General features: G+C 41.1%; 1 protein-coding gene across 1 annotated transcript in view; it reads left to right on the plus strand.

The window, feature by feature from the left end:
- The first annotated feature begins 379 nt into the window (after window positions 1-379).
- The window catches only part of LOC126188123 (zinc finger protein 888-like), a 137,480-nt gene continuing 113,902 nt past the window's right edge, over window positions 380-23,957 (plus strand). Inside the window, exon 1 of the mRNA XM_049929596.1 lies at window positions 380-959. Within this exon, the coding sequence (XP_049785553.1) occupies window positions 865-959 (95 nt within the window). The 5' untranslated portion in view covers window positions 380-864. The remainder of the gene's footprint in view (window positions 960-23,957) is intronic.

Consider the following 23,957-nt stretch of genomic DNA (forward strand, 5'->3'; position numbering starts at 1 on the left):
TTTCCCTGATGTCGGCCAAGTGGACTGATGAAAGAAATCGGCTGCTGCCGGGGACTGTGGAATCAATCTTAGTGTACTACATTAACTTACTACAAGCTAACTTGCTAGGAGTTTTTAAATACCTAAAAGGAAAAAAAAAAGACTTGCTGAAAAACGAGAAATATTCCGAAAAATATAGTGTACCAACTACTTCTGCCGCAACGAGTTCCATGTAATTGTGTTCTAATAGATAGTAATTACATTAAATAAATTTTTTTCTCTATGTCTACACCCCTATCTCAGCAAGTCCTGACGAGGTACCAGCTAGATATGGCAAACCACCTGTGAAGACAGTAGTCTGCAAGAGTATATGAAAGATGTAGATGCATCCGGCGTGGTTCTACTACGTTCTATATTTTTAATTCCGTGTGCAGAAGAGTGGGTCGAGTTCGTGGGTTCACTCAGCCCGAAAACGATAACGTTTCGTGTAAGTGGAGTACTGTTGCACTATATTATCGCAATGACAATAATGTGTGACAATTTAATCTTTCCATAACATTACACTGTGACGTTACAGGGTAAACAAATGAAGTTACAAAAACAGTGGACCGTGGATGAGGAGGCTTGTAACTTTTATATTACGAAATATGTCCAAATAGGAGTAACACATGTTGCTGAATCTATCCCTCAAAGCTGCAGCCAGCATCATTGTAAAATATGTGGAATCCTTACGATTGGCTACACTGCATACTAATACACTTCAGTACTAAGTGACGGTTAGCAGAAGCACCGGTAAATGAGGCGCGTAACATTAAAATATCGGTATATATTCTTTTCAGTGTGTGTGGTTTCGATAACACGGTTTCATTAAAATTCTCACATGAGATGAGCAATAGAAGGTGTGCTGCGAAAACATGCTTTAATTCACAGAAGAGCCGACCTAACCTCAAATTCTTTACGTTTCCTAAAGATGAAACGCTGTAAGTACCCTAATACATATAAATTCCTAGCATATTTTACGTGAAACATATCAATATGTTACCACTAAATGTACAAGGCGTATTGTTATGTGATCAAAGAATCTGTTTTTTTTAAAAATGCGCGAGATGAACATAATCTCGTCAAATGTTTTCGTATACCTTCATGTTGTCAGGCTGAAAACTCAAATGATGCAAACAGCAAAGATCTTCTAAGTATTTGGCGTATTTTTAAATAACTTACTAATGCAGATACTGACAGACGGAGATACAGTATAAAACAAACAACCGATACTCATTAATAGATTGCGAAATGTAGATATTCTGAGAGACGTAAGAGAAATATACATTTCTGATCATACGGGTGTTATGTCAAGATATTAGTCGGCAACAATTATTTTAGTGGCGATTCCGAGGTACTTTGAAAATTCTGTGGTGGGCACAAAACTACAATGCGAAAATTAGCAGCAGTGTTTGTTGTAGTGGGAGTGTGTACATTAAACGTTCAAACGTAAGAAGTGAAAGAAAGGCAACATTTGTAATAGATAACTGCACCCCAGGACTAAAATAAACTTGGCAGGTGTGGAATCAACAATGTTCGGAACTGGATCTGCTAATTTTAATAATCAGCTAGAATGAGTTTCCCGTCTAACACACACACATGGAACACCACAGGAGAGTCCGAAAATAATACAGTTTCTCGTGTCGATTGATTATCTGTAATTGTCTGCAGTGTATGACCTCCCAGTTAGTTCGAAACTCTGTTCCAAATCCTGTAGTTACTAGTCGGAAATATAATTGTGACCATGGCCAACTAGCAGTGTCATTTTGTTTGATGCGTGGTCATTCCCATGCTCAGACACTGTTTTAACCCACGAGCAGTTGTGTCAGGTTTTGTAACATAACTAGTTGTATGGTTGACTCTGTCAACCTGCCATCGCATTCTGTGGGGACACGAAAAATACACTGCCTTAATATGCTTGTGACTGAAAAATATTAAGCCTAACTTGATATCGTTTTTTACATATGTAAACATATATTTTAATGTTTGAACTTTATTTCTTCTTTTCTTGTAGATTGTTACAAAATCTGATAAAAAGTACCCTACCATTTTATTTAGCAACAGATGTCTAACACACACAATAATCACACATTACACTTGGTCCATTTTTACTTTGTTGTGCATTCTGGTGATTTATTATATGTGTTGCTATTGTTATGTGTACAAAAATTTTGTTCCTTCATCTCATCCACAGTGTTACATGCACACTTTACACAGACAATGGAAGAACACTTTATGCACACAAATAACTTAACACTGACAAAAAAATTGTGGTAACAACATTCTTTTTTCTGCTCCACACAATGCAGCGACTCTTCTTTTTGTATGAAGACTCTTCTAGGTGTCTGTTCTTCCAATTTATAAGGCGCCAAAAATATTTTTAGGTCATTTGGAAGTGTAGGAGTGTGGGATGTTGTAACTAAATGAGCTTTCATAAGTTGATGAGACACCTGTTCAAAAATATCCTCATTGGTTTTCTTTGGAATTCCACCTTGGACTGAAACAATATTTGTGCACTGATGCCAGCAATATTTAGTGAAGCTAACCATACAGCCATTGTCCATCTTGCAGTTAGACTAGCCACAGAGTATTTACTGCACATCTGGTCGACTATGTCAACCCTTTCCATGTTAATGTGTATGTCCATCTTGTAGTACAGTAGCCACAGAATATTTACTGCACATATCTCTCGCCACAGAATATTTACTGCACACATCTCTCTCTCTCTCACTTTTTATTTTTTAAAGCAGGTAAGACAACTGATATATTTCTGGTATTCAAGTAGTGAGGACCCAATGTTCCTGGGTTTCAGTGGTAGGAATTGAGGGATTTCCATTTTATTTCTTTCTCAAAGTTCAATGCAAATGATGTGTTTCAGCAAAAGTGAGATTGTCAATGGATAACTACATTACCAGTTTTCAAAAGTGATATTCTGATAGGATCCATTCATAGTTCCTGCCAGTCGATGCGTAATGTATCATATCATTTACTTGACTCCTTGTACGGGCCATCTGGTTGTTTTTCACAATATAATCCAACTCGTGCTGTGTAGAATTTTTGACATAAAAAAAATAAGAGAGAATATCAAACCTCCCTTGGCTAGTTTGTTTGGTATGTTTCCAATGGACGAACAAACATCTTCCTCTACAAGGTTTCAGCATCTCATCCATGGTTGCAAACTCTCCTGCACTATAGTTTTCCTTACAGTTTGTAACAAATGTACCCAAATATGACCTGATTGCTGATAATTTATCTTTTTCATGCCTCTGTTTGCTTGTCACTTTATCATCAAATCCCACACGAGTTTTTCAACAATTGTTTCATTTCCACCCCTCAAGCCAGTCAAATTAAGGGTTCCAGTATGAGCACAGATCTCTTCCATTGGACTCTCCTTTACAACCCTCTCTCTAAAATAGTTGTTTGGGATATTGTGTTTCTAATATGCATGTTGGTATATTCCACTAATGAATCAATCATGTCCTCACTAGTAATCTGGTTGAACACCATCACTTCCTGTGTAATGTCCTTCGCTGACCTCTTTGGGCAAGGAAGGATTTTTATTATATTTTTTGAGGGCATTTTTGCTATTTTGGCTATAACACTTTCCTTGGACCACTTATTTCTGCCATCTTTACAGACAAAAGACCTACAAATAAAATCCAAATCGTCACACCATCATCATCTTCATAATGTTGCATATCCTCTTCTTCAGACACAATATATAAACAGAATAACCTTGACTTGGGCGGAGCTTGTGTAATGCGCATTTCTGCCACTAGGTGTGTATAGCACAACTCCATTGCCAGTTCACTGCCGCCTGTGTTGTTGATTTGGCTTGGTCGTTTCATCTGCAGTGATTGTTTCTGCTAGCACTGATTTGTTCTGGTTTCATTTTTTATGATGGCAAGTTTAAACAAACAGCTTGCAGCTGTGAAGTTTTGTTTTCTTCTCAGTGTAAATGTTGCTGAAACTGTTTTAATATTGAAAACAACTTAACAAGATAACGCTATGGGAAAAACTCAAATGTGCAAGTGGTTTGCTTGATTTAAAAATGGCAACATGTCAATTGATGACGAACCTTGTTCTGGATGTCCTTCACCTGCCCGAATCGACAAAAATATTGAAAATAAATTGAGAGCTTGTGCTCGCAGACCGTCGAAGGACAATTGATCAACTGTCGGACACTAGCGGCTTACAGTACTCATCAAAAGAGACCCCTGTTGTGGCAGACAGGAGACTAGTTCATCCACCATGACGATGCACCTGCACACACAGTCATCTCTGTTAGACAGTTTTTGGCTAAAAATGGCATGGTTCTGCTGTTCCATGAACCTTACTCTCCTGATCTGGCTCCATGCGACTATTTCGTATTTCCACGCGTGAAAAGGGCACCAATTTGACATCACTGAAAAAGTTAAGAAAAGAATGAGGGAGGAGCCATCAGCCATTTCTACAGATGACTACAAAAAATGTTTCATACAGCGGAAGCACTGTTGGGACAAATGTATTAGTTGTAATGAAGAGTATTTTGAAGGGCATTTGAAAATATGTAGCTTTCTAAAAATAGTTCTGTATTTTTTTTTTTTCTTTTTTTGGCACCCCCATGTATATGTGTATTTCCCGCTAAAGAACCCACTTCTGTTTCTGATTCACTGTTGTGATTGCTAACTCGTATTTATTCTTACTCCTCCAGACCAGTCACATACAGAATATTTGCTGTCATCAGATTCATCATTTAAAAGCTTTTATATGAAGAAACTTCCTGGCAGATTAAAACTGTGTGCCGGACCGAGCCTCGAATTCGGGACCTTTGCCTTTTGCTGGCGGGTGCTCTACCAATTGAGCTACCCAATCATGACTCATGACCCATCCTCACCGATTCAATGCTGCCAGTATCTCATATCCTTTAGCTTTTAAATTTCCTCATTTGAGAGCCCTTTTTCTGAAACAAGCTCTAGAAGTGCAAACAGAAATGAAACTTATTTGATAATGAAAGATTTTAACCCATAAAAATGACCGTATAAATAATTAATATAAAATAATTTTGCTTACCTTTCCAGTCGCGTGGTTGACTCTGTGTACCAAACTGATCACGGACAAAAATAAACAGCAATTATTGCTAATGCTTTCCCACTTCAACTCCAGCAACAACACAGATGACTAACTGTGGTCCAACCTGAGGATAGGTACAATTGCCAGCAGTCCCACAAAGAGAAATCAGAATTCAGAACAAAACATTGAACTCTGCCTGAATCAGTCAACCCACACAACTGCTTGAGGGTTAAACTAGCTTCTGCTGATTTCTACACTGGTATTTTGATGCTGTCAACTCATAATGTTCTGTGTGAATTTCATTTGTGACTAACTGAATAATAAGTCAGAATTAAGTCAAAGACACATAAACTAATTTCACCGCATTTTGCACTGATGAGTGGAGCTCACTGTGTTGACCTGTAGAAAAGAGTGCTGTCTTATTTAGTGAACTTTCATCACTTGTCATTGAGTGGAGGTACATTCTAGGGTAATACATCTAACATAAATAAAATGCTTATTCAACAGGGGATAGAAATAAAAATATTGTGTGAAGTAATTAACTGTGGATCTTAAAGGAAAGAGGCTGTTACATCCACTCCTCCATTCATTTTCCACATCGTATTCAAGCTCAACAGAGCTGTAACAACAGTCTTATCATCTGAATCAAGAAAAGTGCAGTTCATTCAATTTTCTGTAAGACAAGCGAGAGCATCATCAGACAAGTGAGAGCATCATCATTGATCTTACTGTAGGCTACATGGGGAAGGAAATACGTAAAACTTATTTTTCAAAATTCCTGAATGTGCATATGATTTGGACTTACATTAGGACTAAAATACAGTTATGGAGTCCCTAGTTGTTACACTGCATTGTAAAGTTGCAATTTGTTTCTTGTTTCTGTTGCTCATAGCCTGATGGGTGACAGTACTGGGAGTAATGTTAATATTCAGACACAGTGAAGTCGAACCAAGGCTCCAGGGGTAGACAACATTCAGTTAGATCTACTGATAGCCTTTGAAGAGCCGGGCGTGATGAAACTGTTCCATCTGGTGAGCAAGATTATGAGACAGGCGAAATACTCTCAAATTTCAAGAAGAATATAATAATTCCAGTTCCAAAGAAATCAGCTGTTGATGTGTGGAAATTACCAAACTATCATTTTAATAAGTAATGTTTGCAAAATACTAACAAAAATTCTTTACTGGAGGATGGAAGAACTGGTAGAAGCCAACCTTGGGAAGACCAGTTTGGATTCCGGAGAAATGTAGGAACACGCGAGCAATACTGGCTCTGACTTCTTATATAAGATGGGTTAAGGAAATACAAACAAGTTTATAACATATGTTATTCAATCTGTATATCGAACAAGCTAAACAAAGAAAAATTTGGATTAGGAATTGAAGTCCTTTGAGACGAAATAAAAATATTGAGGTTTGCCATTGACGTTGGAATTTTGTCAGAGACAGCAAAAGACTTGGCAGAATAGTTGAATGGAGTGGACAGTGTCTTGAAAGGAGAATATAATATCAACATCGACGAAAGCAGAACAAGGATAATGGAATGTAGTCGAAGTAAGTCAGGTGGTGCAGAAGGAATTAGATTAGGAAATGAGACACTTAAAGTAGCAGTTGAGTTTTGCGGCAGCAAAATAGCTGTTAATGGTCGAAGTAGAGAGGATATAAAATGTAGACACTGATGTCACAGTAAAAGCGTTTCTGAAGAAGAGAGGTTTGTTAACACAGAGTTTAGATTTAAGTATCAGGAAGTCTTTTCTGATAATATTTGTTTGGAGTTTAGCCATGTATGGAAGTGAAACGTAGACGATAAACAATTTAGACAAATAGAGAATAGAAGCTTTTGAAATGTGATGCTACAGAAGAATGCTGAAGATTAAATGGGCAGATCATGTAAGTAATGAGAAGGTATTGAATAGAACTGGGGAGAAGAGAAATCTGTGGCACAGCCTGACTACAAGAAGGGATCGGTTGATAGGACATAGTGTGAGGCATCAAGGAATCACCAGTTTCATACTGGAAGAATTTGAGGGGGGGGGGGGGGGGTAAAAATTGTAGAGGACAATCAAGAGATGAATACACCAAGCAGATTCGGAAGGCTGTAGGTTTTGGTAGTTACTTGGAGATGAAGAGGCTTGCACAGGATAGAGTAGCATGGAGAGCTGCATCAGACCACTCATTAGTCTGAAAACAACCACAACATAATTTTTTTACTTTGTAGCATCATAACTTAATTCGTCACAAAACAAACAAAAATCGTAACCAAGTATTATATTAAGTTATGTGCCCTGTAAATAACAGAATATAGTTTATTGACATAACTTACAAAAGTTTTTTAATAATACAATTTAAATATAACATGAGCTTATTTTTTATTTAATATTTGGACACTTATCAGAACTACACTGAAGTGCCAAAGAAACTGGTATAGGCATGCATATCCAAATACAGAGACATATAAACAGGTAGAATACGGCACTGCAGTCGACAGTGGCTATATAAGATGATAAGCGCCTGGCGCAGTTGTCAGATCGATTACTCCTGTTTACAATGGTAGGTTATCAAGATTTAAGTGAGTTTGAATGTGTTGTTATAGTCGGTGCATGTGTGATGGGACACACCATCTGCTAGATTGCAATGAAATGGGGATTTTCCCATACCACCATTACATGAGTGTACCTTGAATATCACTAATCCGCTAAAACATCAAATCTCTGACAATACTGTGGATGGAAAATGTTCCTGCAAGAATGGGAATGACGATGAGTGAAGAGAATTGTTCAACGTGACAGAAGTGCAGCCTTCCGTAAATTGCTGCAGATTTCGATGCTGGGCCATAAACAAGTGTCATGTGCGAACCATTCATCGAAACATCATCGATATGGGCTTTTGGAGCTGAAGGTCCACTTATGTACCTTTGATGACTGCATGACACAAAGCTGTACCCTGGCCTGGGCCCGACAACACTGACATTGGACTGTCGATGACTGGAAACTTGTTGCCTGGTTGGACGAATCTTGTTTCAAATTGTCAGATGGGCGTGTACGGGTATGGAGACAACCTCATGAATCCATGGACCCTCCATGTCAGCAGGGGACTGTTCGAGCTGATGGAGGCTCTATAATGGTGTGGGGCCTGTGCAGTTGGAGTGATATGGGACCCCTAATATGTCTAGATACGACTCTGATAGGTGACGCGTATGTAAGCACCCTGTCTAATCACCTGCTTCCATTCATATCCAATGTGCATTCCGACGTACTTGGGCAATTCCAGCAGGACAATGCGATACCCCTCATCCAGCATTGCTACAGAGTGGCTCCAGAAACACACTTCTGAGTTTAAACACTTCCGCTGGCCACCAAACTCCTCACACATTAACCTTATTGAGCATATCTGGGATGCCTTGCAACATGATGTGCAGAAGAGATCTCGACTCCCTCGTACTCTTACGGATTCGTGGTGTCAATTCCCTCCAGCACTACTTCCGACATTAGTCGAGTCCATGCCATGTCGTGTTGCGGCACTTCTGCGTGCTTGTGGGGGCCTATACAATATTAGGCAGTTGCACCAGTTTCTTTTGCTCTTCAGTGTAATTATTTAAAGACAAATCTTTGTGATAAGTATGTTTCAGTGTATAGTGAGGAAGCCATTCTGTTTTATCACTTCTTTCAAATGCTGTGGCATACTGCAAATGATCTTTTTTTAAATAGTCAGTACACAGGATGTGCCAATCTTCTTTTAATTGATGCATTAAATTTCTTTTTAGAAGGTATTGGTGTTTTTTCCAGTATATCAGTCAAGTTCTCCCCCCCCCCCCCCCCTCCCCCCATTCTCAATAAGGTTGAAGTCAGGTGATTGGGCTGCTGCTTGTAAAACTTTTGGCCAGTTGTACGCCAAATATTTCTGCACAAAGCAAACTGTATATTTTGGATCTTAGTGAAACAAGAAAGCGTTTACTATAGTAATTTTTTGCAGCAGTTGTTGGTAACTTGTTTTTTAATATGTGTAGATAGACGTAATGGTCCGTAACACAGCCAGTGAACACTAATCTGCTCGGTCCAAATGTGGAACAAGGACTCTGCCACATCCATGATTTACCCATGCTTTACAGTTTGCTTAACATTTGTGACTTTTAAATTCATCATTCTTCTTCCGCCACACTGTCCTTCGTCCATCTAACCAAAAATGTTATTTTTACTTTCGTCGGTAAAAATGACGTCGTTCCAGCATGTCCCTTCCTTAGAATAAGCTCTTTACCAAAGCTTTGTAATAAGCTCATTAAGAGACTCTCACACTTTCTATAATATTGTTAACTGTCAATACATTTACTATGTGAGGGAGCGTATTGACATATTGTCAATCCTAGAAATATTGATGAGCATTATTGATGGATATCAAACAATATTGTCAATACATACTGAAGGTGAGCATTATTGATGGATATCAAACAATATTTTCAATACATACTGAAGGTGTAAGATCAAATATTAACTGTTTGACAATATTCTCCATTCAGATGTTGACAGAGCTCCAGGAACCAGCGACGCGCTGTTGGTGTCCGCTGTTTGTTTTTTTTTTTTTTTTTTTTTTTTTTTTTTCAATTCGCCGTTGTGTATAACATCCCGTAGACTCAATTTTTAAGGAGCCATTTAACACAAAAGATTTTTAAAAGGCCTGTGCAAGGGTAATCGTTGTATACAACACTTTAGGATGGTTAACGGAGGATTCCATATGGCATTGCTTACTTCGTTAATTTGAAAATGTAGTATAGATTGTTGTGTTACGTAGAAGTTTTGAAAAACGCTTCCATTTCGAAAAATACGTCGTATATATGCTGTGACTAGTAGGAGGTCTGGGGAATGCGTGTCAGTTTCAAAAAATTACCACACAGCGCAAAACAATTTAATTTCCTGAACAGGTTCTTGCCAGGCAGATACAACTGTTTCATAGATTTCCATAGAATTTTACTTGCTGATATTACAGAACCAAACTTCGATCGTTAGAATGATCTGTCTGTCGCCAGACTTCTCTAAGTTACTTCTTATATCTCGTCGAATGCGATTGCCTCTCTCAATAAAGTACTTTGCTTCTCTGTTTTATCTCGTATCGACACTAATAACGTGTCGTACGATGCAAAATTCACAAAAAAATCTAAAATCTTTCGGGTCCGTGATTCTGATCTCAGTTTGTAAATTAACTTGTGACCAGTGGCTCTATTTTTAAAGCAATCTCGGACCCGTTTCCCCTTTTTCATTGTTTTTTGTGCTTGCGAGCTATAGCTAATATAATTGCAGCACACGCCATTTTTTTGGGTCTTCGACACCTTGCTGTGCGAATCGTCACTTTCTGTACAGTCTCGTTTGGAAGCGCACTTGCTAATTTTGGTGCACTAAGTGTAGGGTGGTTCTTTACTTCCCGTATTGGATTCATTTTATCACTTCCATCCGACGTATTTGGTTGGCCCTTTTGTGGTATTGAGTCCATTAGTGTTAAGGTTACATTCCGAGCGCAGCGACAGTCGACAGCGACATAACTGGTTTATACAGGGTGGAGCAGAGGAAACGCATGTTTTTCACTATTGAACCACTGGGACACGGTTTGGTAAAAATAATAAAAACGAGTATTAAGTGATAGATTTTTAATGCATTTTTAAAATATACATACATTAATTAGGTTCGAAAAATAATGTCTTGGCGATGACGTCCTTCTTGCTTGATACAACTTTGGATCCTGTAGGGAATGTTATGTATGGCTCTCTCTCCAACATTTCATTCGGCACGGCTTCAATTTCCTGATGAATGAAATTCTTCAGGACATCGATTGTGCGAGGCTTGTTCATGTAGACTTTTGATTTTAAATTTAGTCGCATATCGACAAATCGGGTGAGCGAGGGGGCAGTAAATATCACCATATTTCGAAGTAACATGTCCCAGGAACATTCGTCAAACCACTTCCATGGATGCTCTCGCCATGTGAGCTGTGGCACCCACCTGCTGAAACCATATTTCTCTCATGTTCACTTGACGCCTTTCAAGTTCTGGACGAAGAAAGTTGTTTAACATTTTAACGTAGCACGCTGATGTCACAGTAACTGCAGTTCCTCTTAAAAAAAATAATAATAATAGCGTCCAACTGTACCAGTCTTTGAAATGCAGCACCACACTATTACTTTTAAACTGCATAGAGGTCTTTTGGTGTAATTCATATGGGTTCTCTGGCGCCCAACGCCGACAATTTTTGAACATTGATGTAACCGTCTCCATGAAAATGTGCTTCATCACTCATGAAGACTGTAGCATCAGCATTTTCCGTAAAAATGTCATTCATTACGCGACAAAACTCCCCTTCACTAAGCTGAAAATGTGCTTCATCACTCATGAAGACTGTAGCATCAGCATTTTCCGTAAAAATGTCATTCATTACGCGACAAAACTCCCCTTCACTAAGCTGCTGGACGATCATTATCTTGTACGGGTGAAATTTAAGGTCATCATGTAATATGCGGTGAAGCGAACGACGTGACATACCCAGTCCTACAGCCTGCCGTCTAGCCGATCGTTTCGGACTAGCAAGAACTACCGTTCTCACTCAGTCTACTTTTTCCGCAGTACTAACTGAACGGGGAAGACTACATGGTTCCATTTTAATCATAGATCCAGTACTTCTAAACGCTGCAATCCATCGGAGTACAGTATTTCGATCAGGCACTGCACCTCGACGTCAATTTTGACGGAAAAGACTACGGAATCATTGTTTCTAAAGTACTGCTCGACAACCAACACACGATGCTCTACGCCCCATAGTGACAAACTGCATTGTATGGGCAGTCTGCAAACATTCATTCATGGTCAATACCCCCTGTCGCCGCCGCGTACTAGCGGTTAAAAAAACATGCGTTTCCTTCGCTTCTCCGTGAATCACTTGTATGTGAGCTCGTACGCATGGCGCAAGTGTCGCGCTGTAGATAATGCCTCAGGCTAGGCGCAAATTGAGACGCGTATAGCACGTGTGACGTGACACGACACTACAGTGCGACACGCACGTGCCCGACGAGTCGCGCGGGCCCAGCGCATATTGCGACGCGTACACCATACTCGTACTTTGCACGCGTCGACTGGCGACGCTCAGCGCTGACAGAACCGTTGCACGCGTCGACTGGCGACGCTCAGCGCTGACAGAACCGAAGCGCGCGCAACCTGTTATATTTCTCAAACGATTTTACAGAAACTATTCACTGAAAATATATGATTTTTACCTTACTTGTAGCGTTATATGTCATCTTCGTGACGAAGTGTCCATTAGCTCGCTAATGACCATTCTTATTGTGATGTACACATTTTAGTAAGACACTACGCGAAACTCAAAAAGCTTGCAACGAAAATTAGGGGTTGCCATGATTTTGCGTTTGGTGCGTATTACACTGTATGTTGCTGCGTATGAAATTTAGCTAACATTCTGAATTTTTGTTTAGACTTGGGAGGAGGTCTCTTCCCGCCTCCGATCTCGAGAAAATGGACCCCATGTAGCGCGCTCACTTCCGATCTCACGCCCACGAGAATGAAATACTCGCATCTCTCATTATCTCCTAAACCGCTCGAGACATCGAAACGAAAGTCTGGCGAATGATAGCACACAAGGAGGAGAGTGTTTTGCCAACTCTTAAACACACGGAACTTTTTTTTTTATCTATGGCGATATATCAGTACTTATACTTACCTTTCTATTTCTTTCACTGCAGTGACTACTTTTTTAAGAGTTATCGACAGCTAGTGAAACAAGAGCTTCCTAGTATGAAAATAAACATGAAATGTCTTCTTTTTTGTTAATGCAAACCGACACTATGAGGTTTCTCGTAAGCTATTGAGCTCTGTGATTGCCAATTACTTGTTTAATGAGGCACGCGTTTCGGAATTCTGTCTCAATAGCTGCTGTGAGATGAGTTTGCAAATTACACTGTGACAAAGGAAGTACAATTAAACCAGTCACCAAGAGAAATGTGGTCGTTACTCACAAACGGTGATGCTTCTTCGAATGAGAAAAAAAATAGATTGCCAATTCTGTTGGAATTTTGGTGGCATCCCCGTAACCCATCGTATTTTTAACACTGAGCGACTGGAATGGAAACTTAACAAGAATTTTATTCCTTCTCTTGATCTGAGCAGTATTAAAATAATGACGAGCGTTCCTTCAGGCGGAATGATAGGCACATGCCAGATACTGGTTACTCACCTACGGCTTGCTGAACTGACAACGTGTGATCGCGAATAAAATAGTTGTTATTGAGAAAAATAAGCAATTGATCTGTCGCACAACACAATGGTCAGTGTATTGTCAGCAGGCCGGCCGAAGTGGCCGTGCGGTTAAAGGCGCTGCAGTCTGGAACCACAAGACCGCTACGGTCGCAGGTTCGAATCCTGCCTCGGGCATGGATGTTTGTGATGTCCTTAGGTTAGTTAGGTTTAACTAGTTCTAAGTTCTAGGGGACTAATGACCTCAGCAGTTGAGTCCCATAGTGCTCAGAGCCATTTTATTGTCAGCAGCGGAGGATAATGCGCGCGACAGGAATGCACAAACTAGCCATGTGTGCCTTGTGAGCTGGAGTTCGAAAAACATTGTCATGAAAGTAGGTCTGCCTTTGTCAGCAGTACATTTCAACAAATTAAATATATCGAATCATAACATTCTTTTGGGATATTCCTACTTTCGTAATAATACCGACCATTTTCATCATTTGTGTAGCCTGTTGCATAATTAGTTTATTAATCCTGATAATGTGCATACAACAATTGAAATGCTTTTTCTCTTCACGGCGAACCAATTAAAACACTGTTATTTGTGACTGCTTTTCCACTGTTTCTAGCTTGCAGTGGAAATGTGATGTTCACATGCATGTAGTACAGTGTGTCATATTACATTATTACATCCATATCAGAGTAATCACAGTAAGACTTCTATACTTCAGATCTTGGACGCTTTTTACCAGGAGCACAAAGCGACCACACCTATGGGGATTATCCCTTTCTAATTTTTTGTAACAGATTGTACAGATACGCCAGCATACTAGGCAGTGAGAAGATAACCTTGTTTTACTTTCCTGCCTTGATTCTTAATCACATGATTTTATAATATTCCTTGCTTCCTTATTCACTACACACTGTCCCTTCTTGCGATCTGAAAACATCGCGTAGGCATATGATACAATTCCAGCGGCCAATGGCTCATCAGTTATTGAAGTATGCATTTTTCTTGACAGAAGAAAAACAAAACAAAACTATACAGATATAAATAACAGAAAAGTATAACGTACTAACGAAGAAAGCCGGAGCGTTTAAATGGCGAAAAAACGAAACACTACCCAAAGGCAATAAAATTTATCGTATGGGCAATACTACCACTATTCATATGCGCTGTTCCGATGTGAGCATATAGCCGTGCTACTTTTCTGCTCGCCGATCCAAATTTCCCACGGTGCTAGCGGGGCACGCGCGGCGCGATAAACTGTGCCTCAACCACAACGTCGCGCGACGTGGCGCAGGCGCGTGTCGCGTCGCGTCGCAATTTGCGCGGTCCCATTTGAACCTGCGATGCTACAAAAACGTGCGCTGCGCTGCGTCGCGCCACACGCGCTATACGCGTAATTTGCGCCTAGCCTACTTGTCGCGCGCGCTACGGTCTTCATTACTGCTCCCAAACCGGTAGTGTCGACGAGCGTAAATGTGGATTTTAATCGCGAATAAGACGAAAAATTGATCGGTTTCGTCTATGTTAGCCCCAGCTATATGACATCAAATTACATGCACACAAAAATACAGTATAAGGAAAGATATAGGGAACGAGATCTCCAAAAAGAGTATTATTTTTTAATTCTACCCGCCTTTTTGTCGTTTACTCGCATTTATGTATATAGGAGCATGATATATAATCAAATTATCTTCATAAATACTAAAATATATACATATCTTTATTTATGTTAATTTGTAGATAGTATTCAGATTAGTTACATTAAGTTCGTGAAGATCAGTTACAGTTATTTATAGCATTATCTTGCCATGATACTCTGCCCTGCGGATTAAAAAAAGTTAAACTTGTCTCTCACCTCAAATCCGACACTGAAAAACGTCCGTGGTGTGACAATTCGGTCATACTTGTTGACGGAGTCGGTGTTTCACTTTGATAGATTGGAATTGGTTGATCTTCAAGATAAGCACCTCACACTCGCAGAATATTATGTAGGCAACAAGCTATTGTAATTAGGTCATTAACTGATTCTGTTAAAATTTGCAGTTGGTGTATGAAACAAGCTGAATACTTGAGACAATTACCCATAGGCGTTTTCTGCTACTCGACGAGCGCACGACACAAACGATAGTTAAAAATTTCTTTTCCCCAATTCAATAGTGCAACTCTTAGAGAGTGTCTTCATCAGGTAATTACTTTATGCGCACTTGTTTTACCATCAGCATTACCCACACAGTTCGGTACATTCCATTTCTGCCAGAAATCTTGTTCAACGTGCTTAAAAGTATTTTCATTTGCCGGGAGATATAGTCGTCCGATATGCGATAAGTGTATGACAAAGATTCAAAAGTTTCTCCTGTGGGCATGAATCTAAAAAAAAAAGAAATGTTTTCATTATTTATATGGACAATATGTGTTCTGAAAGTATACATGACGTAAGTAAGAAGTTTTGATTAATATTTGAATCTTAACATGTAAAATGTATGTCGTAATTTTCATTACAGCTGTTGTTGTTGTTGTTGTTGTGGTCTTCAGTCCTGAGACTGGTTTGATGCAGCTCTCCATGCTACTCTATCCTGTGCAAGCTTCTTCATCTCCCAGTACCTACTGCAACCTACATCCTTCTGAATCTGCTTAGTGTATTCATCTCTTGGTCTCCCCCTGCGATTTTTACCCTCCACGCTGCCCTCCAATACTAAATTGGTGATCCCTTGATGCCTCAGAACATGTCCTACCAACCGATCCCTTCTTCTGGTCAAGTTGTGCCACAAACTTCTCTTCTCCCCAATCCTATCAGTACTTCCTCACTAGTTATGTGATCAACCCATCTAATCTTCAGCATTCTTCTGTAGCACCACATTTCGAAAGCTTCTATTATCTTCTTGTCCAAACTATTTACCGTCCATGTTTCACTTCCATACATGGCTACACTCCATACAAATACTTTCAGAAACGACTTCCTGACACTTAAATCTATACTCGATGTTAACAAATTTCTCTTCTTCAGAAACGCTTTCCTTGCCATTGCCAGTCTACATTTTATATCCTCTCTACTTCGACCATCATCAGTTATTTTGCTCCCCAAATAGCAAAACTCCTTTACTACTTTAAGTGTCTCATTTCCTAATCTAATACCCTCAACACCACCCGACTTAATTCGACTACTTTCCATTATCCTCGTTTTGCTTTTGTTGATGTTCATCTTATATCCTCCCTTCAAGACACTGTCCATTCCATTCAACTGCTCTTCCAAGTCCTTTGCTGTCTCTGACAGAATTGCAATGTCATCGGCGAACCTCAAAGTTTTTATTTCTTCTCCATGGATTTTAATACCTACTCCGAATTTTTCTTTTGTTACCTTTACTGCTTGCTCAATATACAGATTGAATAACATCGGGGAGAGGCTACAACCCTGTCTTACTCCCTTCCCAACCACTGCTTCCCTTTCATGTCCCTCGACTCTTATAACTGCCATCTGGTTTCTGTACAAATTGTATATAGCCTTTCACTCCCTGTATTTTACCCCTGCCACCTTTAGAATTTGAAATAGAGTATTCCAGTCAACATTGTCAAAAGCTTTCTCTAAGTCTACAAATGCTAGAAACGTAGGTTTTCCTTTCCTTAATCTTTCTTCTAAGATAAGTCGTAAGGTCAGTATTGCCTCACGTTTTCCAGTATTTCTACGGAATCCAAACTGATCTTCCCCGAGGTCGGCTTCTACTAGTTTTTCCATTCGTCTGTAAAGAATTCGTGTTAGTATTTTGTAGGTGTGACTTATTAAACTGATTGTTCGGTAATTCTCACATCTGTCAACACCTGCTTTGTTTGGGATTGGAATTATTGTATTCTTCTTAAAGTCTGAGGGTATTTCGCCTGTTTCATACATCTTGCTCACCAGATGGTAGAGTTTTGTCAGGACTGGCTCTCCCAAGGCCGTCAGTAGTTCCAATGGAATGTTGTCTACTCTGGGGGCCTTGTTTCGACTCGGGTCTTTCAGTGCTCTGTCAAACTCTCGCAGTATCGCATCTCCATTTCATCTTCATCCACATCCACATCCTCCTCCTCCTCCTCCTCCTCCTCCTCCTCCTCCTCCACCCCCACAATACTGTCCTCAAGCACATCGCCCCTGTACAGACCCTCTATATACTCCTTCCACCTTTCCGCCTTCCCTTATTTGCTCAGAACTGGGTTTCCATATGAGCTCTTGATGCTCATACAAGTGGTTCTCTTATCTCCAAAGGTATCTTTTATTTTCCTGTAGGCAGTATCTATCTTATCCCTAGTGAGATAAGCCTCTACATCCTTACATTTGTCCTCTAGCCATCCCTGCTTAGCCATTTTGCACTTTCTGTCGATCTCATTTTTGAGACGTTTGTATTCCTTTTTGCCTGCTTCATTTACTGCATTTTTATATTTTCTCCTTTCATCAAGTAAATTCAATATTTCTTCTGTTACCCAAGGATTTCTACTAGCCCTCGTCTTTTTACGTACTTGATCCTCTACTGCCTTCACTACTTCATCCCTCAGAGCTACCCATTCTTCTTCTACTGTATTTCTTTCCCCCATTCCTGTCAATTGTTCCCTTATGCTCTCCCTGAAACTCTGTACAACCTCTGGTTCTTTCAGTTTATCCAGGTCCCATCTCCTTAAATTCCCACCTTTTTGCAGTTTCTTCAGTTTTAATCTACAGGTCATAACCAATAGATTGTGGTCAGAGTCCACATCTGCCCCGGAAATGTCTTACAATTTAAAACCTGGTTCCTAAATCTCTGTCTTACCATTATATAATCTATCTGATACCTTTTAGTATCTCCAGGGTTCTTCCATGTTTACAACCTTCTATCGTGATTCTTAAACCAAGTGTTAGCTATGATTAAGTTGTGCTCTGTGCAAAATTCTACCAGGCGGCTTCCTCTTTCATTTCTTAGCTCCAATCCATATTCACCTACTACGTTTCCTTATCTCCCTTTTTGTACTGACGAATTCCAGTCACCCTTGACTATTAAATTTTCATCATACATTTCTTCAATTTCTTCGTCATCTGCAGAGCTAGTAGGCATATAAACTTGCACTACTGTGGTAGGCATGGGCTTCGTATCTATCTTGGCCACAATAATGCGTTCACTATGCTGTTTGTAGTAGCTTACCCGCATTCCTATTTCTTATTCATTATTAAACCTACTCCTGCATTACCTCTATTTGATTTTGTGTTTATAAACCTGTAGTCACCTGACCAGAAGTCTTGTTCCTCCTGCCACCGAACTTCACTAATTCCCACTATATCTAACTTTAACCCATCCATTTCCGTTTTTAAATTTTCTAACCTATTTGCCCGATTAAGGGATCTGACATTCCACGCTCCGATCCGTAGAACGCCAGTTTTCTTTCTCCTGATAACGACATCCTCTTGAGTAGTCCCCGCCCGGAGATCCGAATGGGGGACTATTTTACCTCCGGAATATTTTACCCAAGAGGACGCCATCATCATTTAATCATACAGTAAAGCTGCATGCCCTCGGGAAAAATTACGGCTGTAGTTTCCCCTTGCTTTCAGCCGTTCGCAGTACCAGCACAGCAAGGCCGTTTTGGTTATTGTTACAAGGCCAGATCAGTCAATCATCCAGACTGTTGCCCTTGCAACTACTGAAGAGGCTGCTGCCCCTCTTCAGGAACCGCACGTTTGTCTGGCCTCTCAACGGATACCCCGCGCAAGCCTCCCCACCAACGGCAAGGTCCATGGTTCATGGGGGGAAAATTAAATTGTTTTTATTTAATCTGCAATAATATGTGAATTTTTCATCATCACGTCTCAAATGTTTTTCTAACATGTAGAAATCTTCTTTGCATCGTTGAACATTGTGGTGTCACCGCCAGACACCACACTTGCTAGGTCCGTTAGTATACGTCGGACCCGCGTGTTGCCACTATCAGTGATTGCAGACCGAGCGCCGACACACGGTAGGTCTAGTCTGGAGAGACTCCCTAGTACTCGCCCCAGTTGTACAGCTGACTTTGCTAGCGATGGTTCACTGTCTCCATACGCGCTCATTTACAGAAACGACAGTTTAGCGTAGCCTTCAGTTGCGTCATTTGCTACGACCTAGCAAGGCGCCATATTCAGTTACTATGTCTTCTGAACAGATAATATTGTGACTCATGTACCGTCAAGAACGACGTTCATCATTAATGGATTAAAGTTAAGTATCAAACTAATTACGTCCGCTTTCTGAATTCTAATTCCTTGTCATGTTCCACACCTCACGTCAGTAGAGTCCTTCCCTCCTCACGCCAGCCTGCGTGAGCTAAAACGCGTGCATTTCGGTCTGAACTAGTAACACGGTGTTGGCTCTTCTGCCAACAGAACAAACATAGTTGACTGGACGTCTTCTCCTGAAATATTGGTACAAAAACAAGTGATCTTCCTCCTCTTCCAAAAGTAAACGCACAATTTCGGTAGTCGACATTTTTTTTCCAGACAACAGTCACCTTCGAAGTCGAACGACACACTTTAGAGCCCGTCGCTGGTTACGGTAACATGTCGTTGTCACGGTCGACACTGTCTCCGCCGACTGGCTGTCGACTGCGGCCCCAGTAGTGTGTTCGTGGGGCCCGCTGTTAGTTGTGCACTGAGGTGACGCGCGCTCGTGTCACGCACACGAGGAATAAAAGGCTGTGTATTGGCAGATCTGCCATTTGTACTCAGGTGATTCTCGTGGAAAGGTTTCCGACCTTATTATAGCCGGACAACGGTAATTAACAGACTTTGAAAACGGAATGGTGATTGGAGTTAGACGCGCGGGACATTCCGTTTCGGACATTGTTAGGTAGGTAATTCGCTATTTGGACATCCACAGTGTCAACAGTGTATCGTGAATACCACGTTTCAGGCATTACCTCTCACCACGGACAACGCAGTGGCCGACGGCCTTCACTCAATGACCGGGAGCAGCGGCATTTGCGTTGAGTTGTCAGTGCTAACAAGCAAGCTGAACTGCGAGGAATGAATGTGGTAGGTACGACGAACGTTTCCATAAGGACAGTGCAGCGATATTTGGCGTCAATGGACTATGGCAGCAGATGATTGACGCGAAAGCCTTTGCTAACAGCATGACATCGTCTGCAGCACCTCGTTGCCATATCTGTTGGACCCTAAGCGAGTGGACCGAGCTAGGTGGCGCAGTGGTTAGACACTGTGCTCGCATTCGGGAGGACGACGGCTCAATCCCGCGTCCGGCCATCCTGATTTAGGTTTTCCGTCATTTCCCTAAATCGCTCCAGGCAAATGCCGGGATGGTTCCTTTGAAAGGGCACGGCCGACTTTCTTCCCCGTCCTTCCCTAATCCGATGAGACCGCTGTCTGGTCTCCTTCCCCAAAAGCAACCAACCAACCTAAACGAGTGGTCTGGTCAGCTGAGCCCCGATTTCAGTTGGTAAGGGTTGATCGTAGGGTTAGAGCAGGGATTCCCAAAGAGATCGATATCGACCCCTTGGGGTCGACATAAACGAAAACTGATTTTGGGGGTCGACGAGGTCCAAAAATCGACCCCTATTAAATTAACACAGGTTCCTATTTAAAACTTTCAAAATAGGTAGGTACTGTATTGTTTATGTTGTGTTACGTGTCCTAACAAGGGAACCTCCCCATCGCACCCCCCCCCCCTCCCCCCCTCAGATTTAGTTATAAGTTGGCACAGTGGATAGGCCTTGAAAAACTGAACACAGATCAATTGAGAAAACAGGAAGAAGTTGGGTGGAACTATGAAAAAAATAAGCAAAATATACAAACTGAGTAGTCCATGCGTAAGATAGGCAACATCAAGGATAGTCTGAGCCCAGGAGCGCCGTGGTCCCATGGTTAGCGTGAGCACCTGCGAAACGAGAGGCCCTTGCTTCAAGTCTTCCCTCGAGTGAAAAGTTTACTTTCTTTATTTTCGCAAAGTTATGATCTGTCCGTTCGTTCATTGACGTCTCTGTTCACTGTAATAAGTTTAGTGTCTGTGCGATTAGTAGACGAAAGGACGTGCCTCTCCAATGGGAACCGAAAACATTTGATCGCAAGGTCATAGGTCAACCGATTTCTCCACAGGAAAACACGACTGATATATTCTATACGACACTGGTGACAGCATGTGCTGCACATGACAGGAATATGTTGTCGACCCACCTAACTTGTACACTTGGCGAATGGGTAAAAAGATTCTTCTACCTTGCCCGATTTAGGTTTTCTTGTGGATGTGACAATCACTTCCAAAAAAATGATGAAAACATAAAAAATTTAACTTTTTACTCGAGGGAATACTTGAACCAAGAACCTCCCGCTCCGCAGCTGCTCACGCTAACCGCGGGACCACAGCGCTCGTGACCTACACTGTCCTTGATGTTGCCTATCTTGCGAATGGACTACTCAGTTGGTATATTTTGCTTATTTTTTTCATGGTTCCACACAACTTCTTCCTGTTTTCTCGATTGATCTGTGTACAGTTTTTCAAGGCCTATCCACTGTGCCAACTTATAACTAAATCTGAGGGGGGTGCTATGGGGAGGTTCCCTTGTAAGAATAATTAATATTTTTGTAGGAAATAGCATTGTTGCAGTATTGTAAAGTCGTACAAGATGAAAAACTCGGCAAGTCTGTGTGGACAAGTTTGTGCAAGATAATGAGTTCGAGCGTACGTCTTTCAGGCGCGTTTTGACTTGCTCTCTATTTCACGCTTACGCGATTTAACACAAACGAATTCATGATCAAGTCCAAACATGTTCCTGATATTTTACTATTTAACGAGCTCTGTCTTCTTCTATTGACCTAAGTCAGAATGAAAAATAACACTCTGTAGCAGCTGTTTTAAGTTAGCGGACCATTATGAATAAGGGGTTGATCTTAAAAGTAGGTAATTTGGCCATGGGGGTCTGAGGCAACAGTTCATTTTGGAAAAGGGGTCACTTGTCCAAAATAGTTTGGGGATCCCTGGGTTAGAGTGTGGTGCAGACCCCACGAAGCCATGGTTCCAAGTTGTCAACAAGGCACTGTGCAAGCTGGTAGTAGATCCATAATAATGTGGGCTGTGTTTGTATGGAGTGGTACAACTGAACCGACCATTTATTGGAAATGGTTATCTTCGTCGACTTCGAGACCATTTGCACCATTCATGTACCAAAACAATGATGGAATTTTTATGGGTGACAATGCGCCATGTCACTGGGCCACAATTGTTTGCGATTTATTTGAAGAACCTTCTTTAGAATTCAGCGAATAATTTGGCCACTGTATGTTTATAGACTCATGTCGCGCACGACATAAGTCTAAGCATACATTTATGGGACGTAATCGTGAGGTCCGTTCATGCACAGAATCCTGCACCAACAACACTTTGCAGTTATGGCGGCTCAGTTTTTCTGCTGGGGAGTTGCACGTCGAGTTGCTGCACTACTCAGAGCAAAAGGAGGCCTGACACGACATTAGAAGGTATCCCATGACTTTTGTCACGAGGGATAATGTTTGGTCTGTTTTCCAGTGTTGGTATCTCGGAGGTGTGCGCGGCTCTTACCGGTCAGATGCTAAGGTATAAATTTTGACACGGCATTATCGTGGGTTCGTGAACGCCCATTATAGAGACGGTCACCTTCAAATGCATTACATGTTTGTAGCAAGGGATATGAAATTAAAATCAAGGCTTTTGTAATAAAACGCAACGAGTATAGTAAAACATGAGATTCAAAACATTTAGTATACATTTGTGATCTCTTCTCGTATTGTATAATGCAATTAGACATAAATATAGCCACTTTTATTAATTAATCGTCCGCTCATTCAGACAGCACAGCATCGTTTCGTTAGGCAATTACAAAAATGGTTCAAATGGCTGTGAGCACTATGGGACTTAATATCTGTGGACATCAGTCCCAGTCCCGTCCGCCGCTCGTGGTCTCGCGGTAGCGTTCTCGCTTCCCGAGCACGAGGTCCCGGGTTCGATTCCCGGCGGGGTCAGGGATTTTCACCTGCCTCGAGATGACTGGGTGTTTGTGTTGTCCTCATCATTTCATCATCATCCAGGAAAGTGGCGAATTTGGACTGAGCAAAGATTGGATAATTGTACGGGCGCTGATAACCACGCAGTTGAGCGCCCCACAAACCAAACATCATCATCATCACATCAGTCCCCTAGAACTTAGAATTACTTAAACCTAACTAACCTAAGGACATCACACACATCCATGCCCGAGGCAGGATTCGAACCTGCGACTGTAGCGGTCACGCGGTTCCAGACTGAAGCGCCTAGAACCGCACGGCCACACCGGCCGGCCAGGCAATTACAGCCTCAATTTTGCGGTAGCTGAGTGTGGCAGCAATCTGAAACAGAGTAATAATGGACACGGATTGTTTCGGGTGTTGCCGACTTTAAATCATTACTTTGGGACCTTCGGCGAACTTATCTTACCCTTACTATAGCTAGTCTATTTGAGTTCGTAACATACTACTTTATGTGAGTTACAAATTTAATAATAAGAGCTGTACATATGCGGCCTGAGTTGCCGCCCCCCTCTCCCCAAAACAGTCAGTGTTGGCTCTTGAGCAAAGAAGTTTGACGACTGAGGCTCCATACGGTCCTCGTTTTTGTATCGTCGGTTTACCTTTCGCTTTATGAAAAGTCGCAA

The sequence above is a fragment of the Schistocerca cancellata genome, chromosome 5 (genome assembly GCF_023864275.1).
Source record: "Schistocerca cancellata isolate TAMUIC-IGC-003103 chromosome 5, iqSchCanc2.1, whole genome shotgun sequence".
In the NCBI taxonomy this organism is placed as follows: Eukaryota; Metazoa; Arthropoda; class Insecta; order Orthoptera; family Acrididae; genus Schistocerca; species Schistocerca cancellata.